The sequence below is a fragment of the Typopeltis vanoorti genome, chromosome 21 (genome assembly GCF_054136105.1).
Source record: "Typopeltis vanoorti isolate ZY-2024b chromosome 21, IOZ_Tvanoo_1.0, whole genome shotgun sequence".
Classification (NCBI taxonomy): Eukaryota; Metazoa; Arthropoda; class Arachnida; order Uropygi; family Thelyphonidae; genus Typopeltis; species Typopeltis vanoorti.
This window is the reverse complement of record NC_143569.1, coordinates 77428131-77453920: the sequence shown is the minus strand read 5'-3', so window position 1 is coordinate 77453920 and position 25790 is coordinate 77428131. Positions and strand designations below refer to the sequence as shown.

Below are 25790 nucleotides of genomic sequence, written 5' to 3'. Positions count from 1 at the left end.
CAATGATATTTCAGAGAGTTGTGAGTCTATTTCACTGTTAAAAATCATTAGCTTTCTGTATGCTTTAATACAAACGGAAGATAAAAATGGAAAGCTCCGAGAATTCAGTTATTCGAAGGATCTTGAAATAACTTCGACATAAATTAAAGTGAATCCACCATGAAGTTGTGTAGTGTAAGTAAAACTATTCGATAGTTATGTTGTGAAATTAATGACCTTCCTCTCTCTCTCTCTCTCTCTCTCTCTCTTTTCACGCTGAAAATTGTAGGATTTTGGAAGGATCAACGGTCTAGTTATTTGACATGGTTTGTTTGACAGGAAATTAAAACGTGCCATATGATCCATCGACTGCTCATAACAAAGGGGAAAAAAAAAGACAGCGTTCTTTTCAGATATGAAAGGAGATCAAAACATTTTTGCTGGTCGATTTATTTTGGGGCAAGGGAATACAAGTTGGTCCCCCTACTAGCAACAAGACGACAAGGCAAGTTCCAAATATAGGTCATCTTCCAATATTCGAGAAAGAACTCCAAGAATTCATTCATTAATATTTATTATCTGGGTTAGTAGAGGCAGTAATTCTCTACTGAATTTTGAAATGGAAAACATTTCAAAATTCAGTAGAAAATCTCTCCAAGTTTCAGTTATTTTGTGCAATTCGATATAAGCCTATTTGACAGATCTGCACGTCAAAATAATATTCCAATATAGCCCTGAACGTTTTGTCTTTTAACACTGCTTCATAAGATAGCTGCACTGGAGTTAAGTTACCATTTCACTGAGTCAATGCAGCTGACCTATCCTTTCCATCTATGCTAGCAATTTCTTGCTTCATTTGCTAACCATCTTGTTAGTAACGAAGCCATTGAGTTCAGCATACAGTATCAGACGGTTTCACCGAACATCTCAACTGACATATTCTTGCGAATCATACCACAACACGAATTATGCTATGCCAGATTTTATAGCGAAACTATGAGCAAGCTGCCAAGTGATATATTGTCTAATTGCATTCCAACTACGACTAGGAGAGATTTAAAAAGTAAAAACTGCTGTGTACTAAGTTGCATTAACTGCAGAACTTAGCTCACAATAATTTTAAAGGACTATATTTTGCCATCGCTCAAGCAGCACTTAGTGATGGCAAAATATTTACTCATTCCGAACCTCAGAAGAGGTATCAGAAGGTCGATTTTTTAAGTCCTAAATTTCGGAAATCGGAAGGCAGTTGGTTTCAGCAGAACAGCTATTCTGAAGATGTTGCTAGAGAAGATGTCCCTCATCTTCTGTAGCAACCACTTTTGTATTGAAAAAAAAAAAAAAAAAAAAACACGAACATTTGGAAATGTGCATTATTCAAGAAATAGTGCATTTCGCAATTCACATACCATCAATGTAAGTATTTCTCCCGCTCACAGCGCCATCGGTCATTTTTGAACTAATTTTTTTTATTGTCAAAATCTCTTCCCCATGATCTGGTTAGAGTACCACCAAGTTTGAAGTTATTTCGTCTACTGGTTCTCTCTCTCTCTCTCTCTCTCCAGATTGCTCTGAGTAGGGGTACTTTAATTTGAAACACCCCTATATAAAAATGACGGATCACGTATTGAGTTATGTCATTTTTGAGGATTTCGTCACTGAGATGAATTTTTCTTATTAGTTTATAGAACATTAAATGTAGATAATATTACAAGTACTAATTTTTAAAAAATTAAAAGTTTTTCTCTTATTTACATAATATTCAAAATGGAAAAAACACAAAAAGGATAAAGTGGAATATTCTGGCTACTGAAACTTAAAAGCAATCATCACACCAAGCAATCTAAAGAACTTTGAGTTCCCAATACACGTTTTGCAGGGACGAAACATTCACACATTGGTTACCTTATGACTCTCATTTCCTTTTTTTTTGTATCATTTATATAATCTTGAGAAATGTTGGACCTACGAATTTTGCATGCTCACTCTTTGACAAGGGACTTTTGGGTCGATCCAGCATGGACTGTGTCGGCATCCAAAATTTTGTTAGCATTATGAGAACTGCTGGCGCCTAACACTAACAAATTTTGCGTCCTTTATCGCATCGGAAACCATGAATACGTTTGGACTCCACTCACTTGAATCATTTTCCTAATCACAAATAGTTTTATGGGTTTTCTTTTGCTTATATCACAACCATTTGCCGTAGCTTTTTTTTTTTCTTTCATTCTTTCTTTGGCCATTTTGATCCATAAAGGATATCAAGATGAAAAAAAAAAAACAGTAAAATATCATTTACTGGACAGCACATACGAGGATATAAGAACATACGTTACTTTCATAACTCTGCTAGTATGATGGTTATATCATTTGCTTTAATATAATTTTGTTTTAGGTGTTTATCAGAACTTTCCACCCACCCCCCGTACATACAGATCAAATGAATGTATTTCATTAACCATTTGATATCGTTTGGCGGCTGCGCAACGGCATTTTATGGACGCAACATATGTTGCTGCGCAAAAAAATATTTTCATTAGATTAGGGGAAAAAACACGTTTAATATGAAGGGTCATAATCTGGGATTCTTAAATATTATTATTTAGTGCACATATCATCATTTAACAGCATGCAATTTATTTATTTAAAAATGTTTATGAAAGTTTAATTTATATTTGAAGGATACAAAAAAAAAAAAACATAAGATGGCGCATTTAGTAGTTCTGGAAAAAACTGCAGCTTTTTGCCGTGTACAAATCGCCAGGGGAATTCTCGTGTGTGAAGATATGCAGTCAGAGAAAAATATTAAAAATATTTGAAAAAAAGTTCTTTCCTTCAGTTAGAAAATTTGTGGGAAAGTTAATAAGCAATTGACATTTCCGAATTTTTTGATTCTCCAAAATTCGTGGCTCTGTAGGACTCGAATGTTTTATCACCCCCCCCTCCTACCTCGCACTGGTCAGGAGCTCCTTTAATGGTATTCGGATGCTTAGAAAAACACAGACTTTTATCACTTAAACTGTAATTTTTGGAAAGAGTTCCGTGCCAACCCTGTACATATTTACTGTTCCTCTTTTTGGTAGACTACACTTTACTCGTAAATTTTGTTACTAGGTGCTCCGCCCAGTGTTTTCGCAAATCCCTCTCCTTAATCGCGTACAGTGATGTCGCCTTGAACACGGATGGATATTAATCAAGTACTGTCTTGGATGTTGAATGGGGAAAAACAGTTGTATAATTTTTTTTTAACATGCATATCTTTTTTCAATTTCGTTACCCAATACTCGAATTGACAGTAATAATACGAAATATCGATTCAACCAATTCAGCTGGTAATTATTTCGGACTTTGCAATACTATGAGTTACTTGAAATCTGAAAACACGTGACTCTCTGGTGTAATTATTCTCCAAAATATTTAGAGATTATAGTAAATAATCTCTTTTAATAACCTTAATAATCTCTAATAGGTTTAAAGATTATACTAAATGCTGTATTTTGAACTAACTCGAGATTAAGCTGAAATATTTGGTTGCGAAGTACTTCGTTTCTCTTTCTCACTGTTCCTGATGAGACACCTAATATTAATATCACAGCTAGGTCAGTCACGTCTTCCACTCAAGGTCATCACATTTGGCACTACCACCATGAAAATGCAATATAGAGAATGTAATTTATTTAATTTTACAGCAAATCTATCCACGAAAGGTGTACAACTTATGACACTATATATTTCCACTTCAGGTTTCTATTGAAGAAGATATATCATGAGTTATGAAATTACCTACTATCGGATTGCTTATCTCGAAAAATTTACAAATGACAATGTACAGTGGTACAGTGATTCGAATTTACTGATTTTATTGATTAAACAGAGAATTTTACTTCCTGTTCCAGTGAGGCTCACAAACGTACCAGTTAACTAGTTGAATTTTTTATTGGACATTCTATGGATCAAATGAAAATCAGATAACGCTAATCTCATAATCGATCTTAACATTTCTGTTATTATTAATTTTACTCATGAAACTGCAATCTGCTGTTAAATGCTGTGAGGGAGTTGAAAAACATCGGCAAAGTAATTTCAGTACTGGAGTATTCATTTATATATAGCAAGGTGATTTTTGACTCGAGTAACACCCCATATGAGAGAACATGTCGCCAAATAGGTGGAGACCTACCATCACTGACTATCAAATTTACTGCCAATTTAAGACATATGTCTGTTCATGGCTATGCCTTTGTCTTAACTGAGGTGATATCAATTTTCAGACGAGTTTATTTTTTTCCAGAAAAAAAAAAAAAAACACGAGTGTTAGAGCAGTTGACTTGGGTCACTTATACGTGTGAAACATAAAAGATTAAAAGAAATAACACAGATCAAACCAGCAAGATAATAAAGGCTTCAAATAGAAATAAATAACAAACTATCTCTAATAAAACGTAGAATAAATGTGGCCTCTCTGGAAAAGTATTTGAATTAAAGGACATCAAGTAAACTAAAATACAGTTTTTGTATATGATAGACACGAAGAAAAAAAAAAACGGTCAAGAGAGAAATTTTATATGATGGATTTTGAGTAATCTGTTATAGACTGCCAAGAGATGAAAAACCCAGGATAGGTATGAGCAGCCTTATACATAAAAATCAAATAAATAACAATCCACGTGGCACTTCATGAGAGAAAGACTTTTTCCGAGATCACGATGTAAGCAAGGACGATAAAATAGAAACTAGGAGATGTATTTTTATGATCAGCTACAGAAACTAATTAGGGAAAACGACAGAGAAATACTCATCTTAGGAGATCTCAACGGGAGAATTGGAAATAATCTTGTAAAACATGTAAATGTCACAGAAGAGCATGGAGACGAAATGATTCTTAAAGGATAATAGAAAAATAGATTCTTAAATTCTAAATACTCTGCCAACAAAATCGCAAATTATGCGGAAATTCGAAAATACGAATTTCCCCATAAATATATCTATCTAAAAGAACAAAAAATCAACAGAGGTAACAATTATGAGATTTAAGTTCACATAATCAGCAGATAGCAAAAGGTATATACACTACCGTGAGAATTAGAAGTTGTTTTACAAAGTACCAAACAACATGAGCGAATAGACTTATCAATTTTATAAAATCGAAGGATGGTATACATCTGAATGATGGACATAAAACAAAAAAAAAAGGGAGGGAGTATTTTTCGGAACGCCCTTGAGTACTCAAAAAGATCCAGAAAGTGGGATGGATGAACAGTAAAGCTAAACATGATACAGAGGTCAAGTATGGAAGAGCTGAAAAACTCTAATATGAAAGCTAGCAAAGCCCTGGTCGTAATGGAATCATCCATGGGCATGTGAAATATGTATAGAAAAAGTTAGCGAAGCGTTTCCATTGTATTTTATAAACAAGGCCTGATGTCAGAAAACATTCCAAAAGTAGTGGTTATCATTCTCATTTATAATGAATTTATAACGAGTAACAGAGTGTGGAAATCCCCACAGGTGGTTCAAAGGACGATGTATCTAACTATTGACCAATCAGTATCTCAGGAGTGGTGGTGAAGATTTTGGAAAATTGAGTAGGGCTCGCATTCAGAAATGGGTTGACAGTGACTCTCTACTTTGCAATGAGTAACATAAGTTTACTAAGGGAATGTCATGTTTTAACAACTTTCTCACATTCTATAACAATGTTCCCATTGAACTGGACAAGGGGAATGGATACACCAACCACAATACTTTTGGATTTTGCTAAGGCTTTTGACAGAATACAGCATGGAAGACTGTTGCATAAATTGTTAAATATGTGATTGTATTATAAAATATTGGCATTGATAAAAGGATGGCTGACTGACATATTAAAAAGTGGTATATGGGGGATGTGAGTCTGAAAGATTTAAGGTAACCAAGGGTGTATCATAAGAATAAGTCTTTGGTCCACTGCTATTCATTCTGTATAGTAATGATATTGGGAAGGATTTGACAGGCGAAATACAGCTATTTGCCGGTGATGCAAAGATAGGAAGGGTAATTAGGAATGCTGCTGATATGCAGTACTTGCAGAATGATTTGAATAGGATGGAATTGTGGTCATGGGAAAATGGATGTCAGTTCAATTTCAGTAATGCACGAAGTCGTGCGCTTCGGCGTGATTAGATATCCAATGTCATATTATATTGATGAAATTATGCTGGAAGAAGCTGATCAGGCTAGGGATCTTGAAATTTCAGTAGATAGGAATTTAAATTCAATGATCATATAGCAAATACAACTCAGAGGACAATTGCAACGCTGAAACGAACTTTGACATATTCGTATAAAGATAAGGAAGTCTCTTTTTCCTCTTTACAAGGTCTTGATAAAACTTCATTGATATATTGGAGAGAGTACAAAGGAGAGTGTTAAAAATGATATCAGGATTGTCGAGTACTGATTATGAAGATAGATTAAGAATTTATAGACTGCAGACTCTAGCCAACAGGAGAAAGAGGGGCGATGTGATTGAGACTTACAAATTTCTGAAAGGGTCATATAGGATTTCAGTTCATGGACCCTCGATGAGTCCCTGATTCCTTGGAAATCGCTCTTAATAATAAATAAATAAATAAATAAATAAATTGCCTTTATAATTGTTCCGTTAACTAGAGTTCAGAACATTCTAATCAGTAATCAAACTGTACTACAAGTAGATGATAGTGAGATTTTCCTCTTAGCCGTAGAATTACCGAATATGGAAGAAAAGAAGACAAAAGAGTACTTCGCAGTACTCTTTTAAACACTTACTGAGATGTAAACCTTCAACAGAGTACTATAGCCTGAACTCTGGTAGATAACTTACAAGCGGAATATGATTAAATCCTTGCTTCAAGGGATTCAGTGCTGTCATAAACGTTGTAGGAATTATGCCTGAACAGCCAACTTGAAATTGAAAGAAAAATGAACAGTAGGGAAGAAACGAAGGGATGTACTTTTGCATATTTCTTCGTTATATTAATGAATGATGGAATTAGACAGTGTCGACTGCAAATGCAGATACTGCATGACCACTGAAACTAAATGAAGGTCTCCTTTTTAGAACTAGCTTTCACAAATGATGTCGTGTTATTGGGCAATCACAACATCGATTAAAACGCAAACTCCAAATCAAGCGCTGATATTTAAGTACTCAAAAGGTCACATTTCATGTACTATAGATTTACTAGAACCTGCAGTACACAAAACCATGATAGATCAAAAAGATACTTGAGCAGCAAAGAAGTTTTAAGCATCTGGGAAACGTCATCCGTTCAGTCCATTCAGAATTGAATGGTGCATTCAGCTGAAGAAATGCTCTTTCAGAGACGTTAAAAATGAGAACACACACACACACACACACACACACACACACACACACACACACACACACACACACACACACACACACACACACACACACACACACACACACACACACACACACACACACACACACACACACACACACACACACAAATTTGCACAGACCTAATCAAAATCAAATCATAAGATGCAATAATAATGTGTAATTATTATTATCTGTGACTGAAGAATCTTTATTGGTTTGGTCAGTAAACATACCAGAATAGAAAGCATATCTTCATGTCTTAAGTAATAATATTGCAACAAAAATGAAGAGTATGATACCTTTCAAATACTGGGGAGATGTGCTTGGAAAATATGGACAGAAAATGGATGGTGTAGAACCATGAAAGCGATGCCAGCTGCATATGGGCAGCCCTCGCTCTCTCTGTATGCTTCTCTGGATAAGTCTTTGAAGCTTCCGTAGCCCAATCGGTTTCGATAATGTCCTTTAGCAGGAAAGACGTGGGTCCCAATCCCTTCTAAGACACAAAGAACCCTCACAAGAACTTTTCAACTGAGATGAGTTTCGCCGGTCTTATACACTGCGTGGAAAGAAATTAACGGACACTATAGTGTGAGAAAAAACAGCTATAGCGCCCACCTTAACAAGATGTTGGACCGCCTTTCGTTGTGATAACTGCAGATTCTATGGGGCATAATTTCCACAAGTGTACGATAGCGATCAATGGGAATTTTGGACCATTCTTCCTATAGGCATGAAATGGGGTCCAGGCTGTTGTGGAGCGGACGACCCTAGAGACGCTCCAGTTCAATAGAGTTGCGATCAGAGTTTTGGCGACGTTCATGTCCACAAACCACGCAGTTATAGCAGCCTTATGAAACGGAGCATTGTTTTGCTGAAAAAGACAATGGTCAGTTCCGTAGAAACACCACAAAGTAGGAAGCATTTTATTGTCCAGAATGTTCAGAATCCTCACAGAGTTTAATGTTCGTTTCACCACAAACAGAGGTCACAGGCAAACCAGGAAAAACAGGACCATTCCATCACACCACTACCTCCGAAATTCAAAGCTGGGGTTACGCACTCTGGTAAGAGACATTCACCGGGCATCTGTCACATCCGCACTCTTCTATCTGCTCAGTAGAGGGTGTAGCGATTCGTCGCTCCATAATACAGTTTTCCAAGCATCGACTTTTTCACTCTACACGTCTTTGCTCCACTGAAGACGATGCTGCCCGTTAGTTCGAGTACTGTGGGACTTACATATTGCGGTCCTACCATGGGAACTCAAGTTGTGACCCTCGGTTATGAATGTTTTTGTGCGGATTCGTGTTCCAGTCGATGTCCGGAACGTCGCATTCGACGTGTTGGCCAACGAATGACGGTTTTCACATATTATCCCTCATAGCACTCTACGTTCACATTCGGTGAGTGCGGTAGATCGTCCACTGCAGGTAGCACTTGCAGTTGACTTCCTGCACTTCCATCTCAGTGTGGTATCACTGATTGTTGAACAGGGATAGCCCAATTTGTCAACAATTTGGCGAAAACAGATAGGCCTGAAACATGTATCCTACCACAACGCCTCTTTCGAACTCCTTCAGTTCCCTTTTCGCAACCATTTCACCTGGATACGCCTACACTGTCTTGGGAGCATCATATTCCTCCAATTTGAACCGGCTACAATACCCATAGGGCCCGCGCATAGGTGGCTGGGTCTTTCATTTCGCAAAACAGGTAAAACGGTCAGAAGAACACACGCTATCAACAGATAATGCACTGGTACAAACCCTTAGCTCTTTGACAAGAATTCCAGATACAAAAACAGAAATTCCAGATATAAGCCTCTACACAAGACGGTAGAAGAGCAGAACTAAGTAATTGTAATTATTATTATTATTATTATTATTATTATAATCATCATTTCATGCTTTCACACGAATATATGTCCGTCTCGGTGACAACAACATTAATTTGAAATTTTAACTGTTGATAACGAAATCTTTCTATTAAAATTGTAAACTGATTTTGTTATTATTCAGTTATTACGCTAATAAAGTGGAAAGAATTAATTCCGGCATGCATTTTGCGACATCTGGAAAAACACTCTTCACTTTTCATAGATGAAACTACCCATTAGATGTGACTTATCCAAAATTAAATCACATCTAATGCGCAGTTTCATCCATGTCACCGGGGTCATGGTCTGGTAAGTAGTGTTACAAACACATAACACGACTTCGGTATTATATGAAACACGCAATAGTGATGACAGTTCGTGGAAGCTCTTTCTTTCGCATATTAGCACGTACCAACTCACTCACTCACTTTCGTCACGTGAATTGGCTCTTTCTGAAAGCTTTTCACCCTTTAAAATGCTTAAGACATTTGATAACATTTATACGGGCAGGAGGGGGCATTATCGTTTGCCTTTTCGTAACATTTTGGTGGGGATAGTTTCAGTTTAAAAAAAAATCGAAACTTCGTGCAGTTAGACGTGTCATCGCAACAAGAAACGAGACGTCATACGGAAAGCGTAATGAAAGCTACATAAAATAATACTTTTATGATCCAAAATAATTATTTAAAATGTGCGTTCGGCATTAGCATTCTTATAAAGTGAAATTAATGGCAGTTGAAATCAGAGTTGTTTTTGGTGTATGTCCTAGGCAGTTTATTTAGTAGTATATGTAACATAATTTTGCATCACTTTGTAATTTTGCCCACAAAAAAAAAAAAATTCTCCTTGAGCCTTTTATCTCCTGAAGGAGTAGGCGAGACGGCAGACAATCTCTGCCATTTGCCAATCACGGATAGCAGGCATAAGTGATCGGTGATTTTGAATAGACGATACGAAGACAGCCGCCATCTGGTGATACCTAACCATAGCACTATATATGGTCTGAAATAGTATGAGTTCTACAGTCGATGTTCTTGATTTGCGAGATAAAAAACCCTAAGTATGTGGCGGAAGAAAAAACCTACTTGCTGTGCTCAGATCGACTAACTTGGGAGCTGATCGAAGAAAGGCTCAGAAAAAGTTCCTTCTTGTGTGTCAGCGACTAGAATTGACTTTAGAATGTTTTTTTTTTTTTCGAAAACATCACGTGAGAAATTTAGATGACGATTACAAATGCTGAGAGCATTTGTATTCAGTCAGAGAGCGAAGTTTTTATACGAGCAAAGACAGATGAACTAAGCATTCTCATAGGTATTGTGCATTTTGTCAAAGACATCTTAAAGCAAGTTATGTATGCAACGTTTACCGAAATTGAAAAATAATAAAGAAGTGAAAAGTTACCAACAAGTAGATAATATAATATATTTATCGAATGGAAAAAATATGTGCTACCAAAGGCAAAGGCATTTCCTTATCTTGAAGTGGTCTCCTGTCAAACTGAAATGTTATATTTTCAATTATGCAGGTAAATTCGTTGACTCTTGCAATGTACATGAAAACTGAAAAAAAAAAAAAAAGTTATACTCTAAATGGACATAACGAGACTGATTTGACAGTCTTGTCCATATGGAGAACAAGAGAAGGCGAAATATATTCCTGGGGATGTGCCAATGTTGCGCAATTTGAGGCGAAAAGATCAAAATCCCGCTGAGAATCGAGAAACGTACCGAACCAGAATACAACGCTCCCCTCCACTACCTTACAATCACCGGGCGTCCGAAAACTCCCACGTGCGTCTGTTTATTGCTCGCTCGAACACCGAATGCACTAGGTGCTCCGTGTAGGTCAGCTGTATTCTCGATCCCAGATCACGTATAGGCGCGAGGAGCTGGAGAGAGGGCACAGATCAATCGATGTCGGTAGCAGAAGCGGCAGGCCACCAGATACTTACAGTGACTGTGTCGGAAGGGGTGTTTGTACTGGCCGATGGTGTGGATATCGTTCGGCCTTGGTCATGGGGAGTGTGTGGGTGGCACGCGTGTGTCTGGTCGTTGTACTGGTGTCTGTGGTCACGTGGGAGTGCACTCCAGCCAGAGCTAAAGGTAGGAAGTGTTTAACAGTTTATGATTTCATTACCGGGGCAATCTTTGCCCCCGGTACTTTCAACCATACTCTTCTATGCGGATTTGTTATCTCTTTTTAGTTTTATTTATCTGATGGTCTAGCGATAGTGCAATGCAGGATTAACCCGCGATGTATATAATCGTGCACTTTGCGGGACTGTATTCATCAACCATGTTATTTCTTTTTTAAATTTATTTAAAAAATCCCCTTACTATATACACGCTATTGTTGGTTTGACTGAATGTTGCAAATAAGATTTATTTAAAAGTTCAAAGGTCACCTGACCTGCATCATTTTTGCCATTCTTACTACTCGAGTATATTTTATTTTCCTTCTGCTTATGTCTGCATGTTGAAAGACATTTTAATTAAAATTAATAAAAAATTGCGTATATGCTTTAATTACAAATACAGAAGACAATTATATATATATATATATATTTTTTTTTATTTTTTTTGGCAAATATTTTTGCTTACTAAAAATAAATATATTGATAACGGCATTTTCATCAAGCGATAGCTCCTATCCCATCGCTTGATTTCTTTGTCGAATCTCTCTTTCATCGTTTGCTGGCATACGATCCAATAGTATCGATCAGTAACAAATGTGAAATTTATTCCTTACTATAAAATTGAAGGAACAGCACTATTAAAAGACTTCAGATGCAACAGACAGTGTGTGTGTGTGTGTGTGTGTGTGTGTGTGTGTGTGTGTGTGTGTGTGTGTGTGTGTGTGTGTGTGTGTGTGTGTGTGTGTGTGTGTGTGTGGCCCACGGGCAAACGGAATCTAGAAGCAGCAGGCGTGAAATTGAAGGAAACAAAGTCTTTGAATTACTGCAAAGTTTAATAAAAGGTACATTAAAGTGTGCCCTTTGAACTATCCGATGATGCTGGTGAAATAAAACTAAGTTAGAAGATCTTTTGATGCTTATATAGCTAACATTTGAGTAGAAAAATGAATAAGGAAAAGAAATAGATAGCTTGCCACTTTAGATAGTTTGTACGTAAAACAAAATACGTATTTGAATTCTATTGGTTATCTTTTGACAGAGTTTGCATGAGTTAACAACGGTGCTTTGTCAATATTCGTTTGTTGTCATTAACAGTTTACAGAATCATCTGTCAGAGCCATGTGACGTCAAGCTCGTGGGAACAATATTCAAACTTACAATAGTGGGTATTTAACTGTGTGTCAGGTTGATATTAATCTCTGTCGGTTGCAAAGTTATCCGCTGCAGTTTAGCTTTATTTTTTCTTTAGTTTTTTTTTTTTTTCAATGGGAAATGTATTTGTCCCTTTCTTATCTTTTTTCTTTTCTTTCTTTCTTTCTTTTTTTTTTTTTTTTTGTTCCAGTCAAATGCTACAAACCAATACGCAACGTTTATCGATTTAGAGATTATCCAAAACAAGAAAAAAAAAATCATTAGCTGCACTTTTTTTTCTTTCTTTTTTTGATTGTCGTTTCTTATTGCAAACCGTCAATAGTTCATTTCCCTTATAATTGCCATTCGTATGAGGGACATTCTTTCTTTCAGACCATCTTTATTGGCGTGCATAGGGTTTAGTGACGACTGTACCGACGTGTAGCGGAAATTTCATTATCGCTAAATTATCCACCGATGATTTCACTCGGAAATGAGATTCCCTTTCCTTTCAATAGTGAAACGGCCAAGCAAAGTAGATTGGCTCAGGTACTCAGGTACCTCCGCTTAATGGAGGACTGGCAGATTAGAAAGTTAATGTACTCGACACGCTTGTAAAGCTGCCTCATTTGTACCGTTATTCCCGAAACTGGAAAATGACGTTCGTTCCTGGAAATATCTGATAAATACATACGCACACACATGCACACAAGAAGCCAAATTAAGTATCAGCAGTAAAGATCACAATTAACTAATTTAGCTATTACAGCAATTAACTGGACTTGCGTGTAAATCTTTTTTATTGGAGGTTTGAAGTGGTTTATAAAAGTTTATAATACTGGTTTATAAAAGTTGGCCCCTAGAGCAGTGTTTTCGAACTACGCAAAAAATACATTTAAAAAATACAAAAAATATAATAATAAATGTCCCTAGTTCGTCACAGCACTAAAGTATTATAGCTTATAGATTTACTCCCTCTCGTGGAGGACACACAGCGATCATGGTATTGCGTATGCAGTATATATAAACGGGAATGGATTGTACCATTCTCGGATTCTAAAATATAAATGATATATTTCAACATTATTCACACTCTAATGCCCAAAACCACTGTTTTGTTTTATCAATATAATTTATTTCTTATAATAGGCAATCGAGGGCCACCGTAGCTCAGTCGGTATAGATGAAGCCTTTTTGGTCGGAAAGACCTGGGTTCGATTCCCGTCCACGCCATGAGGTCTCTTTCGACTAAAGGTAGTTAGCCGGTCTCATACGGAGGTAGAGGGTTTTTTCATTTGGAAACTCGGGTTTTTCGTCCCCCAGAACAGGCAAACCGACCCCCTTGAACATATACATCTGCAGACACTCCTGGAATTAGGATTAACCAACTTATTCCGTAGGATTTCGATTTTGAGTGCCTGCATGGTGAAGTATGGGTCTGCGCATGAGCGTAAATCAACCAGTCCATAGGCAACCATTATAAGAATGCATTTATTAATAATACAACATACGTGAATGGCGTAATCCTTAGAGAAAATGGTATGGAGATGACTGTTATAAGAAACAGAGGTAAATGGCATGATAGAGGAAGATGAGAGGTTGGTTGGATAAGTTCGAAGCTCAACTGTGTAAGAATGATGACCAACAGAGTGAATGGTTGGTCTGTTTTTAAAGGTTTTTTTTTTGTTGTTGTTGTTGTTCAATATTTTGCACTAGTAGTAAGAAAAAAAATTAAAAATTACCACACACGTCGGATGTTCAGTATTTTAGATTTCTTTTAAAAAAACTTAGTTATCCATTGAATAATTACAGCTGTTTTTGGAAATTATAATTATATAACTTAATTATAAATGTAACCATATATAGTACAATTATTATAAAGCATAAATTTTTATTTACGATGTGTAACAACAGGTAATAAAATATTAAATATAGTATGCTGTCATTATAAGACTACACAAATTTAGTCTTAAGTTAGTCGGGAAAGATAATGATGTTGAGTTGGAAAGTAATCAGTTTGAATGCGGGAGGGGAGACATTTTTCCCAGATAGAAATTGAAAAGGAGTCGAATTTAAAAAAAAAAAATGGTTTAAAAACACCCATTTAAAAATTAATTAAAAAAGATGAATTACAAGTTCGCGCAGTTAGCCTAGTGGCTGTGCGCTTCGCAACCATATGCCTGGGGAAGGAGTGTCCTAGGTCTGATTCTCCGTCGGTGACGTTAGGAGTTGAAGGATCTTCTTCAGCCATAGCCAAGTTAACCAGTCTTGGGCGTGGACAGTAGGGTTTTTCCCCGGTTTATCCTGGGGTTTTTTCAGGGGCGTAGGGTTGACCACCTTATCCTGTGAACGGTTTGAGGTCCGATGTTTAACAAACCCTCGATACCGCAAGGTAAAAGAGGATAAAGATGAGATGAATTACAAAAAATAAAAAAAATAAGCGTTAAAAGTGAACTGAATATCTTTTGTTTCAAAATGTTGGCAGCTTAGCGTTTTCTCTAGTCATTTTTTTTTTTTTTTTATGAATTAAATTCTCGTATAGTTAATTCTCGTATAGCTATAAATCGTATAGTTAAGGATCTGTCTAAAAGAGACGAAATTTCTTACCATTTTGTTTTCAGTATAAGGTACAATAAATAGAATAAATATCTGTGGATTGTTGGGTGATCGCTTTAAAAATTCTTCCAACGTCTTGCTGGCCTTCTTTAACAAACTTTGTGTGTGTGTGTGCGTGTGTGAGTCTAAAATTCTTGCTCATAACGTTATTTGATCTTCATATACGTGTTTTGAAATTTCAAATGTCAGTTTCATATCTACACTCATACAGAATTTAATGTTAATCCGTTATTTTAAATTACTACTATTCATCTTTATAACAACACTGCTATGGAGCATACATTTATTTTCACTGTCTACTAGCAGCAGACGATGCAATCATTAAGTAGATATTTCTGGCGGAAGTCCAAACATGTCAGAACATGTCTCAATACACAACATTCCTACTCAGTTAACAGCATACACTCCACTTAATAAAATTGGTCTCATTATTATTAAAGTCATTCTCTTATACCAAAGTTTGCGAATTCAGTTAGCTGGCGAACATAATAGTTTCAGACTACAATGACGTAACAAGGCTGTAGGCATAAAGGTTAAAGAATGAATACGCAGTTTTCTTTTAGTTTTCGTTCAGAATTTTCGTTTTAAGGACTGAAGATTTTCTAGACCACAAGATATTCAATTTCAGCCTAACATCCAACACTGCATTTCGTTTTTTTTTTTTTTTTTTTTTAATGTTCACTTTAAGCCATCCGATCCTTATTCTTCACTACTCAACATCTTCCGCATTTTCGTTTGGTTCCGCTGCTTTATGAATTTTAGTATCAACACACACACACACACACACGCACACATACACAGTTCTTGTTGCTATGCCTAACATTAATTCTCGACATATATTTTAAATACACTGGTGTCAAAAGAAACCGTTAAGTCATCATCGATCCATCACTAACTTTTGTATTAGAGCTCTCAGAACAATGGTCGGATCTTCATTAAAATTTGATAACGTAAAAATAGAATGTTTAAAATTTCATTGAGATCGATTCAATCACCAGGACTCAATCTAGATTACTGTGTCCAGATTTCGATTTCTTATTTTGGAAATGACGAAAGGTGGATAAGAGGGCACAGAGACGTGTCATGAAAAGAATTTCTAGATTATGGGATACCTTACTATGAGTGTGTGTGGAATCTAGATCACATTGGCGTAATAATAATAATGGTAGGATCTCGTTTTAATTACTGTATTCAAATTGAGAATCAAGAAAGAGTAACTGTACTAAGACCAAACAATGAAATTCTAAAAAAAAAAAAAACGCGTGGATCCTGAGAGCATAAATAGATCCAGCAAATTCTAAAAGACTGAAAGCTTGTTGCGAGAATCCAATTCAATTGATGCCCCCGTAACGGGAAAAGTTCCGAGGAAAGCCATTTGAGGCAGTAATATCTGACACTAGTATTATTCTTGTGAGGAAAAAAACTTCGGTTTGTTAAGACGAATAAGAGGGTGAGGTTTATAAAGCTGTTAAAAGAATGAACAAACTGAATTTACAGGGATATATATTTTTTACATTTTGGAACTGCACCTCCGAAAAATATTAGAAAGTTCTTTACCTTCAACTAATTTAAGGAGACAAAAATATTTTGATTAAAAATATCGAGGGACATTTTGCTCCTTAGAATTTTGTGTTCTGACGAACGATGCTGTATAAGACTTGCATCGGATTCAAATTTAATATTAAATTCAACGAAACAAAGCAGATTTAATACCAATAATGCTGAATAATAAACATATTGCTTTCGTAAACAGGTTACTTAAAAAATAAAATAAACAAACCAGTGAGGACTACAGATACATGGACTTAAACTTCAGACATGTCTGAATAAGGAATCAGGAAGTTTTCATAATGCCATCGGAACATTACACTCTACTCTGATTGCATGTATGTACAGCGCCCTAGCGTGGACGTGTAGAAACGTTTAGATATTGGCTTATTCATATTACCGTCTAACGGTAGAAACACGACACCTGAAGAACAAAATAAATAATATTTATTAACCCACTAATATTTTGTTGGATTTCAAATACCATCTTCCAACAACAAGAGCGTCTTGTCCTTTTCTTTTCTTTTTTTTTTTTTTTTTTGGCACTATATAACTTTTAATTTTATCTCGTTTATAGAAGCTATAGCTAAAAATGTGTCATGAATATAACCGAGGTTTGACACAAATGCTGTGTCATTGGAACAAAGAGCCATGATTCTGCGTTAGTGTTTTGAGCATTCCTCATTCCTGGGGCTGAATATTCCATTGCTTGTGGGCTTTCTATACACAACAAAAGAAAATGAGCAATTTGGAAGACATGTGACTAATGTGTCTAGGAAGAGCAGACAGTTATTTGATTGTTTTCCTATTCAAGTGTATTTTAGATTGCAGGATGTTTTTTAAATGCAATAAAAATGAATTTAATGTGTCTGGACCATGGGACCAAATAATAAACATCTCATCTACCTAATGAACCCAGGCTACGGATTTAAGTGAATCTGTTTTAAGTGAGTTATTCGCTGACTGTTCTATGTGGAAATTAGCCGGGGGGGGGGTAAGAACAGAACGGAGAAAAGCCATTGAGGTCCTACCTAATTATCTGCATATTTTTCTTTTCCATGTAAAGTAAGCTGCACGTAAGTGAATGTATAGTGCTCTAGTGACAGAGATGGATGAAGGTTGGGAAGAGAGAATCTTAGTAATACTAGATTTCAGAATTATAGTTAGTAATATTCTCGAAATATTTACTGCTACTGTGCCAAAAAAAGTACAAAGTACACGAGATGAATGAATAATAATAATAACGAGAAGAAGAAACATAATAACATTTTAACAAATTTTCTTCGACTAAGTATTAGAATTGATTTGACTATCATGCTCTTCGTTTAAAGGGTTAGATATTGTAATTACTGTTAATTGCGTGTGTTATGTGGCTGTTTTGTCCATTTTGTGAGATGAAACACCTCGAGTTTCTTAACGGGAGGAGAAACCTGTCACCTCAATATGAGACAGGCTAGCTCACCTTGCTGAAAATCCTAGTAAAGGATTCTCAAGTCTAATATGCGATTCAAACCCAACTCTTTCCAACAGAACTGCATCGCAACGTCCCCTAGACTGCTCTATGAAAACACTGCTTCGAAAACCGAATTGAATCAGTGATATCAGAACACTGATAGTCTTGAATTAATACATAGTCCGTGAGGAAAACATGAGGGACTAACATTTCTTTTTCTAAATTATTTAACGCACCAGCTCTCAAACTTACAGTACATATTTTTTTTTCGATTGAGTACTGATTGCTACTAAAATTTCCTTTACCTATAATGGAAAAATCCGTCATAAGTTTTTCTCGCGTCCTAAACATTATTGCAAAGACCTGTCTTTGAATGCTGGATATATTCTTCCGACTGCGCTACGAAGGGCGATGATGCAAAGAGTTATTATTATTATTATTATTATTATTATTATGTGACACTTGCAAGGAGTCCAAGTACTACTTATCACGCTCCACAATTCATCGTCTAAATCACTTATTCTTTCATATCTACATAATACGTCATCATCCACACACACTACGAAATCTACTGCAGACTAATTGTATTTTTGCCAGTTAACTGCATTTCTTCTCTGGTCGATTGCCTACTGCAAAAAAGAAAAAATCCAAGTTTCTGGGAAAAAAAAAAAAAACTCTGCTACCTCTATATGAGATCGGATAACTCACCTTCAGTGGTAAAAAAAAAAACCATATAAGATTCCTCTCGTCGTCACGAAAATCGAACTCAGGTGTTTTTCAGTTGAAGAGCAAAATTTTCCGTCGTTCTTCCAACTGTGTTATGGAGGAGCATAATACGTGATCCCTCCAAGCAGTACGACTCACCGAGAGAGGACAGTCTACGCTACTTAGTCCTCCGTCTTTAACTTACGCCATTCTTCACCATCAACACATTATGACTGAACAGTATTTTTGTCTGTTAACTGTGTGTGTTCTCTGGCCGATTTGCCTGTATGCTGGATTAAAAATTCCTAGCTTGCTTCCAGAGAAATAATATATATTGTTTGGAAAAAAGATTGGATATATATATATATATATATATATATATATATATATATATATATAGTATGCGCACCACAAGATAAAAAGTGTAAGGGAACAGGATGCCCGACAACGTTCTTGAATATCATTTCGAAATAAGTGGACAGAAGAGACCATTTTCTTTGTCATCTCATAGCTCTTTTGGTAAACACTTAGTTTTTTTTTCTCTATAGTATTACGTACTAAATGAAAACAAATGGAATAACTAGATTTTTATTGACACGTTGAAGAGCACATGTCGGAAGCTGAATTACAAGAGTGTGTGTGTGTGTGTGTGTGTGTGTGTGTGTGTGTGTGTGTGTGTGTGTGTAAAATATATATTTTTACAATTTATGCCAAACTTGTGAAAAAAAAGATACTAGTTCATGATTCCATCTATCATAAAACTGAAAAAAGATACGACTTGAAGGATTTCTGGTTTTAAAAAGAAACCACATGATCATCATAAACGTACGCAGTCTCACAGCGTCGTGGCGATGGAGACGTGAAACACTGGGAGAATTTCATGCTAAACATAGACAAGAGCCAATGTCTCGTGTTGGATAACGTTTTGGTAAGTTAGAAAAGTATAAACAAGTCAGTTGTTTGTCCCAGTGAATAACATTTTCGCTGTCGTATGGGTTCGAATCCCACTATGGCACTGTTTGCCAAAGCTTATGCTTAGCAGAATTGCGGTGCTGGTGTGAGAGCATGCGTTTATTAGAATTTTTTAGAATGAGGTTCCTGGAATATTTAATCTTTATCCCATCCACGGTGCTCAATGGTAGAATTAGCATAATAATAATAATAATAAAAAAGACTGAAAAAAAAAGTGAATATTGCAAGAAAGTAATCCAACGTAAACATGTTAGTAGGGCCGAGAGTTGATCTTGTGCTAAAAAAAGTCTATGAGCTTTTTTTTATTGATTCACTGGCAAATATTGTTTGTCCCTAATAGGAGAGATTTTGAGATTGGCTATCGTAATACTCTCTCTTTTTTTTTTCCCTTACAGGATGATAATGATTCCGTTTTTACTGAGTCAACTCCTGATGTGGACAAATTTCCAGCAATCATTTCAGATAAAATTTGCTGCTAAATTAAAAAAAGAAACCTAAAACGTATTCTTTTTAATACTTCCCTTTCCCTAAACAACAGAAATATTTTCCATTCATTCAATGGTTTCAAATGACCGAAGCTCTTGTAGCTTCTTTTCTTCGACACTGGAGACATTATTCATTTTGTAAATTGGCTTATACCGAAGTCCTAACCTTGAAAATTGTTTCTGAAAATGTAGACTTTAATATTTCACGTATAAAAACAATTCAAAGCCGAAGAGATACAATAGCGTGGTAAAAAAAAAAAGAAAGAAAAGAAAACTCGGTAGCCGAGCACACTGAGATATATAGTGTTCAAAAATACCGGAAAGGCAGAAATAAAAAGTGTTCTAGGGAGTCCATTATGGGAAGATTACAGATAACCATCGGCGGAATAAATGAGGCAGAAACAGTCTGGAGAATCGACCCGACCTGCTTCAGGTGCTCCTACACAACCGGATGCAGGGAGAAATGAAATTTGTGAAGTAAACCGATGGGAAGTCAAATCCGAAGCAGTGTATGGAGTTGTGACTTTCATCTTTTTCTGGGTGGTTGGAAATTTTTCTCCTCCCTCAGCATCAGGGTTTGGGAGTGAGCAGTGGCGCAGCAGTGAATGATAGAGACAATGACTTGGTGAAATGGCAATTATTGGCAGCTGTAGGAACCAATCTATCAGTTTCTTTCTCTTTTCTATCTTTCTCTCTCTATCCTTCCTTCCATCTATGTACCCTTGTGCTTCCCTTATCTATTAAACGTTCTCCCTCTTCCCATTCAACTCTATTGAATCACTTCTCTCTCTCTCTTTTTTTTTAAAATATTTATCAAGCAATATTCTATATATATATATATCCATTTGTATTATTCATTAATCAATTTCTATCAGTGCAAATTGATCAATCATTCTCCCCCCCCCCCTCTCTTATTATATATGTATGATCACCCTAGTTATTCTACAGATTAACTAGGGTGATCCGTTAAAGTGCCGAAAATTGTTTCATTTCTCAATGAAATGAAACAATTTTCATTCTAGGTAATGTGCATTTCATCTAGGTAATGTGCAGATTACCTAGATAATCTGCACATTACCTACTAGGCACTCGTTAAAGTGAAAATAAGATCTGGAACAACAGCAACGTTTCTGTACGCTTAAATTAACATAATGTTATTTATTTATTTTTCGATATCTAAAGAATCAAGTTAATACAATCAAACAATCAACAAATTAGTTGATAGAATCAATCATCAATCAATTAAAAAACTATAATACAAAAAGAATCAAACGGTTTAAAATATTATTACAATTAAGGAAATGAATTTGCAAAACATATGACACTGGCGAAATCAACTAAAAGTGGAGGGAGAGGGGGGGGGGAAGGAGTAGGGAAAGGAAATGAGAGAAACAAACTTTTGAACTTTAACGATAGGGAAGCCGTTAATGTGCACATTACCTAGGTAAAATGCGGAAAACTCTTGATTCCGCACGTTAACGGAGCAAATCAGTTAATCTGCAGATTAGCTAGGTAATATGCACATTAACGGCTTTCGAGCTTTAGCGGTAACATATATATATATATATATATATATATATATATATATATATATCAGTTAGTTTTCCCTTAGTTTTGATATTATATTAATCATTCCCATCCACTTGTCCGTCTTTATATAAAGGTAGTTCAGTAAACATTCGAGGACAATTACTGGAGTTGTATAGGTCAGATCACAATCACTACGAACAGTGAGGCATGGTTTCATTGATTTAAAGAGCATAAATTATTATTATTATTATATCATATAAATATATAATATATATAAAATACGGTATCCCTCAAGGCGCCATATTATCACTCACTCTATTCAACATATACATTAACGATGTTCATAACATGGCCATTAGAAGTGAAATATTTCATTACGCAGATGACACCGCACTACTAGCAATCCACACAGACATCAACAGGGTTCTTTCCAAAGTACAACAAGACCTAAATGAAATCACAAACATACTTCTACCAAAACGCAGTTGTAATCAACAGAACCAAAACACAGATGTTAATAATACACAACCCGAGAATCATCCGCCCCGCACCACTATCGATGCACTGTCACACATACAGCTGCATTAACAACAAAAAACCTGCCAATGTTCCGAAATCAAACCTGTAACACATGCAAAATATCTTGGTCTTTACATAGATTGCCATCTTAAATGGACAAAACATATAGAATACCTACGTATCAAACTCCGCATCATCGCAGCAAAACTCTTCCAAGTAAAAGACATTATTCCATCTAACATAAAAAAAACTCCTATATCACGGTATCTGCGAATCCCTACTCAGATACAGTATAACAGTCTATGCAAACACATCAAACAGCCACCTAACAAAATTAGAAAAATTACATAGGAAAATTGTGTCGACAGTGATTTGGACACTTTATATACAATAGCCAATATCCGACCAGCACATGTCAATACACAGAATCCTGAGCATTAAAAATATGAAACACTACATAATATTAATAAGGAATTACTTCAACATCACCTATCGAAACAACAGACATATCGTATAACACGACCAACAACAACTCTATACATCCCTACACCTTTCAACAACTCATACGGTTCTTTTGTGAGATCACATCCGATACCCACACTACTCGACAACCTACCAAGAAACTTAAAACACATAGACAACTACAGAACATTAAAACACGAACTCTGGAAAATATACCAACAATGTTAATATACCATTAACACTAATATACACATCAGAAATCGCCAGCATCCAATGTCTACATCCCATACATGAACAGTAACAACAACATAAATAGTGAAGGCTAATCCCACTCTCTTCATAAAAGCTAACCCAAGCTTCGAAGTAGGTGAATTAATTCGTCTCATTCATCTACACGTAATCCTCATAATCAAAGACTGCAAATTATGTAACAAAACAGTCAGTACGGTGTATAATAATAATGAAGATACTGATATAAAAAAATTGTGCATATGTAAATAGGCTGTATAATAATAAGCTATGATATTGATATTGGAAAAAAACATTATGTACATTTATATTTAAAAAAATCACTGTACTCTACATTTTGTATTGAACAGAAAATGTAATAGTATGCTTTATTACATATATGTAAATGCCCTATATGATGATAAATAAAATGTTATGAAAATGTTAAAAAAATTATTATTATTATTATTATTATTATTATTATTATTATTATTATTATTATTATTTTGGAAGCATTCATTTTACTGGACCAATCATTCATGTTACACTCCAGTATGCGACTAAGATGCCATTCTCTAAGTTTCTGTTTCAGAGGTGGAAGATATGGAACGCATATGGGTACACGAAGAATGGTCCAACACTTCTTAACAAATTCGAAGAATCTTCTTCCAGTTCTTCGGTTGATTCCTGATTATCTTGCCAGATAACTTTCTATTTTAGGATTCTCATATTTTACCATCGTAAAATATGAAAATCCCTGAATCCAGTCTTCTAAAATCAGATTCTTAATGCAGGTATCTGGACATTATATTAGGTTCTGGACATTTTCTCAGTATCGAAATCTAAATCTTACTTTAATCACCTCCCCCCCAACAGCCGATCCAACTCCTTGATCTACACTGCTCTTACTCAAGTCTCTTACGAGCTCATTGTGCCTGATGTGCATGCCATTCGGCAGTATGTTCTCTGGTCAGTTTAATTGTTTGCGAGAGGAAAAACTCTTCCACACTATGTATAAGACTAAAAACTTACTTTCAGTTAAGTTTTTTTTTTTTTTAGTTCAGAAAAATATGCACACCAACATATCCTGCAACGCAACAGAAGCGCTTAGGTCCACGTGAAATTATCCCTGCAGAATGTCATACGATTTGCTGAAATTGTTAATTACTTCCTGATCCAAATAGCAGTTGATGACGCAGTTATAAATCTGAGTTAAATACTACATTCATTACAAAGATGTCATTTCCATTACACCCACACATAAAATGGAATATCTAGTCTTCATCAAGAGGCAGAACTTCGGTACCCAAACACCAACCGGTAAGATACTTTTTGATGATCCACACTAATGGATTTTAAGGAAATGACGATGTCCGTTAATGTTATATGATGCAGTGAAACTCTTGGAAAAAGTCTGCATACCACAGGCATCAAAAATGTGTCCAAGAAAATGCGCGTAAATTAATTCTTCTGCGTGACAGCATGTCTTACGAGTTGTTGCGCAACTCGTCCAGGAAAAAGATTTTGTGAGTCAAATGGGATTACAGATGTTGACACAATCAATGTTCTTTCATGCAATCACCGATTTGCTAGTCTTTGTGAAAAAATTCTTTAGGTTACTGAATAAACACGCCAACTGTGCAGAAGTTATACGATTACCTGAGTATTTCCCTAACCCTTTATATTCCCAAACCTCAATACACCATTAACTGCGATTATAGGATGGCATTCTCCTGAGGGATTTTCTTAACGTTGAATTTTATAATTTCTAAATGTTAATAAATGGACACGGTTTTTTTATCATTCTTCTCAAAATGGCAGTCAGTTACTTTAGTGAAATGCAAAAGTGCTCTATAGGATTCGTACCTTCCTCAACTCATGTTGTCACAGCCGTTGCAGTCTGAAATTGCGTATAATTACCATGTTCAAATGCAACTGGGTCATCCACAGAATAGTCATAGAGTAAATAGCAAAGAATTATCCAGAATTTCAATACTACGTTGGTAATCATTTTTCCTAGTAATAGAACAATGGGTTCTAATCTAAACCAGGAAAAGTATTCCACAACTATACTTAACAGATAGGACGAGACCGTTTGGTGAAGAACTTTCTTCCAATCACGAGAAGCTCTGCAAATGTGGAAGTCAAATATTTCTTGAGGTGATGTCTGAATTGCATAAAGCAGCCTCTCCATAGAAACTAACGAACACTACATACTAAATTTAGTATGTAGTGTTCTGCCTTAAACCTTTACAACTGTGGACGTCTTGAACCTCCTGGTTGAGAGAATCCCAGAATTTCTTGCTTTTCTTGTGACCTTGTGACCATTTTTTCCCTTTTTTTAATGCCGTCAATCACACGCAATTGATAAATATAAAATAATTGAATCCCCTAACTCCTTTTATTCCCCAGGAGTAGGTGGAGCTGATTTAGCTCTAACTAAACTACTTTTTGGAAATCAGTAGGAAGTTGGTCTCATTCCAACAATAGCTAAGCTCACGCTATCGATCCTACCTCGTATTGTACCTGAAATGGTGTTATCTGCGGTCGATTTCTCTAAATTGTGGGATAAAAAACGCGACTGTCCTATCTCAGAGACGGACTAATTCGGGAACCGGATGAAAAAAAAAAGTAGGGGGGGGGGCCGAGTAAAAAAAAGAAGTACCTTTAGTTATCGAGTGGATTCGAGTTATTAACGATCTTTCTTCTGGAAATTTAACATTATGGAAGCAGAAACGTTACCATTTTTAGGCTGTGCATACGGCTACAGTCATTTGGCC

At 35.8% G+C, this 25790-nt stretch overlaps 1 protein-coding gene across 1 annotated transcript in view; it reads left to right on the top strand.

The window, feature by feature from the left end:
• The first annotated feature begins 11215 nt into the window (after positions 1-11215).
• LOC150095004 (cubilin-like) overlaps positions 11216-25790 on the top strand; it is a 52456-nt gene continuing 37881 nt past the window's right edge. Inside the window, exon 1 of the mRNA XM_090411174.1 lies at positions 11216-11329. Within this exon, the coding sequence (XP_090267300.1) occupies positions 11242-11329 (88 nt within the window). The 5' untranslated portion in view covers positions 11216-11241. The remainder of the gene's footprint in view (positions 11330-25790) is intronic.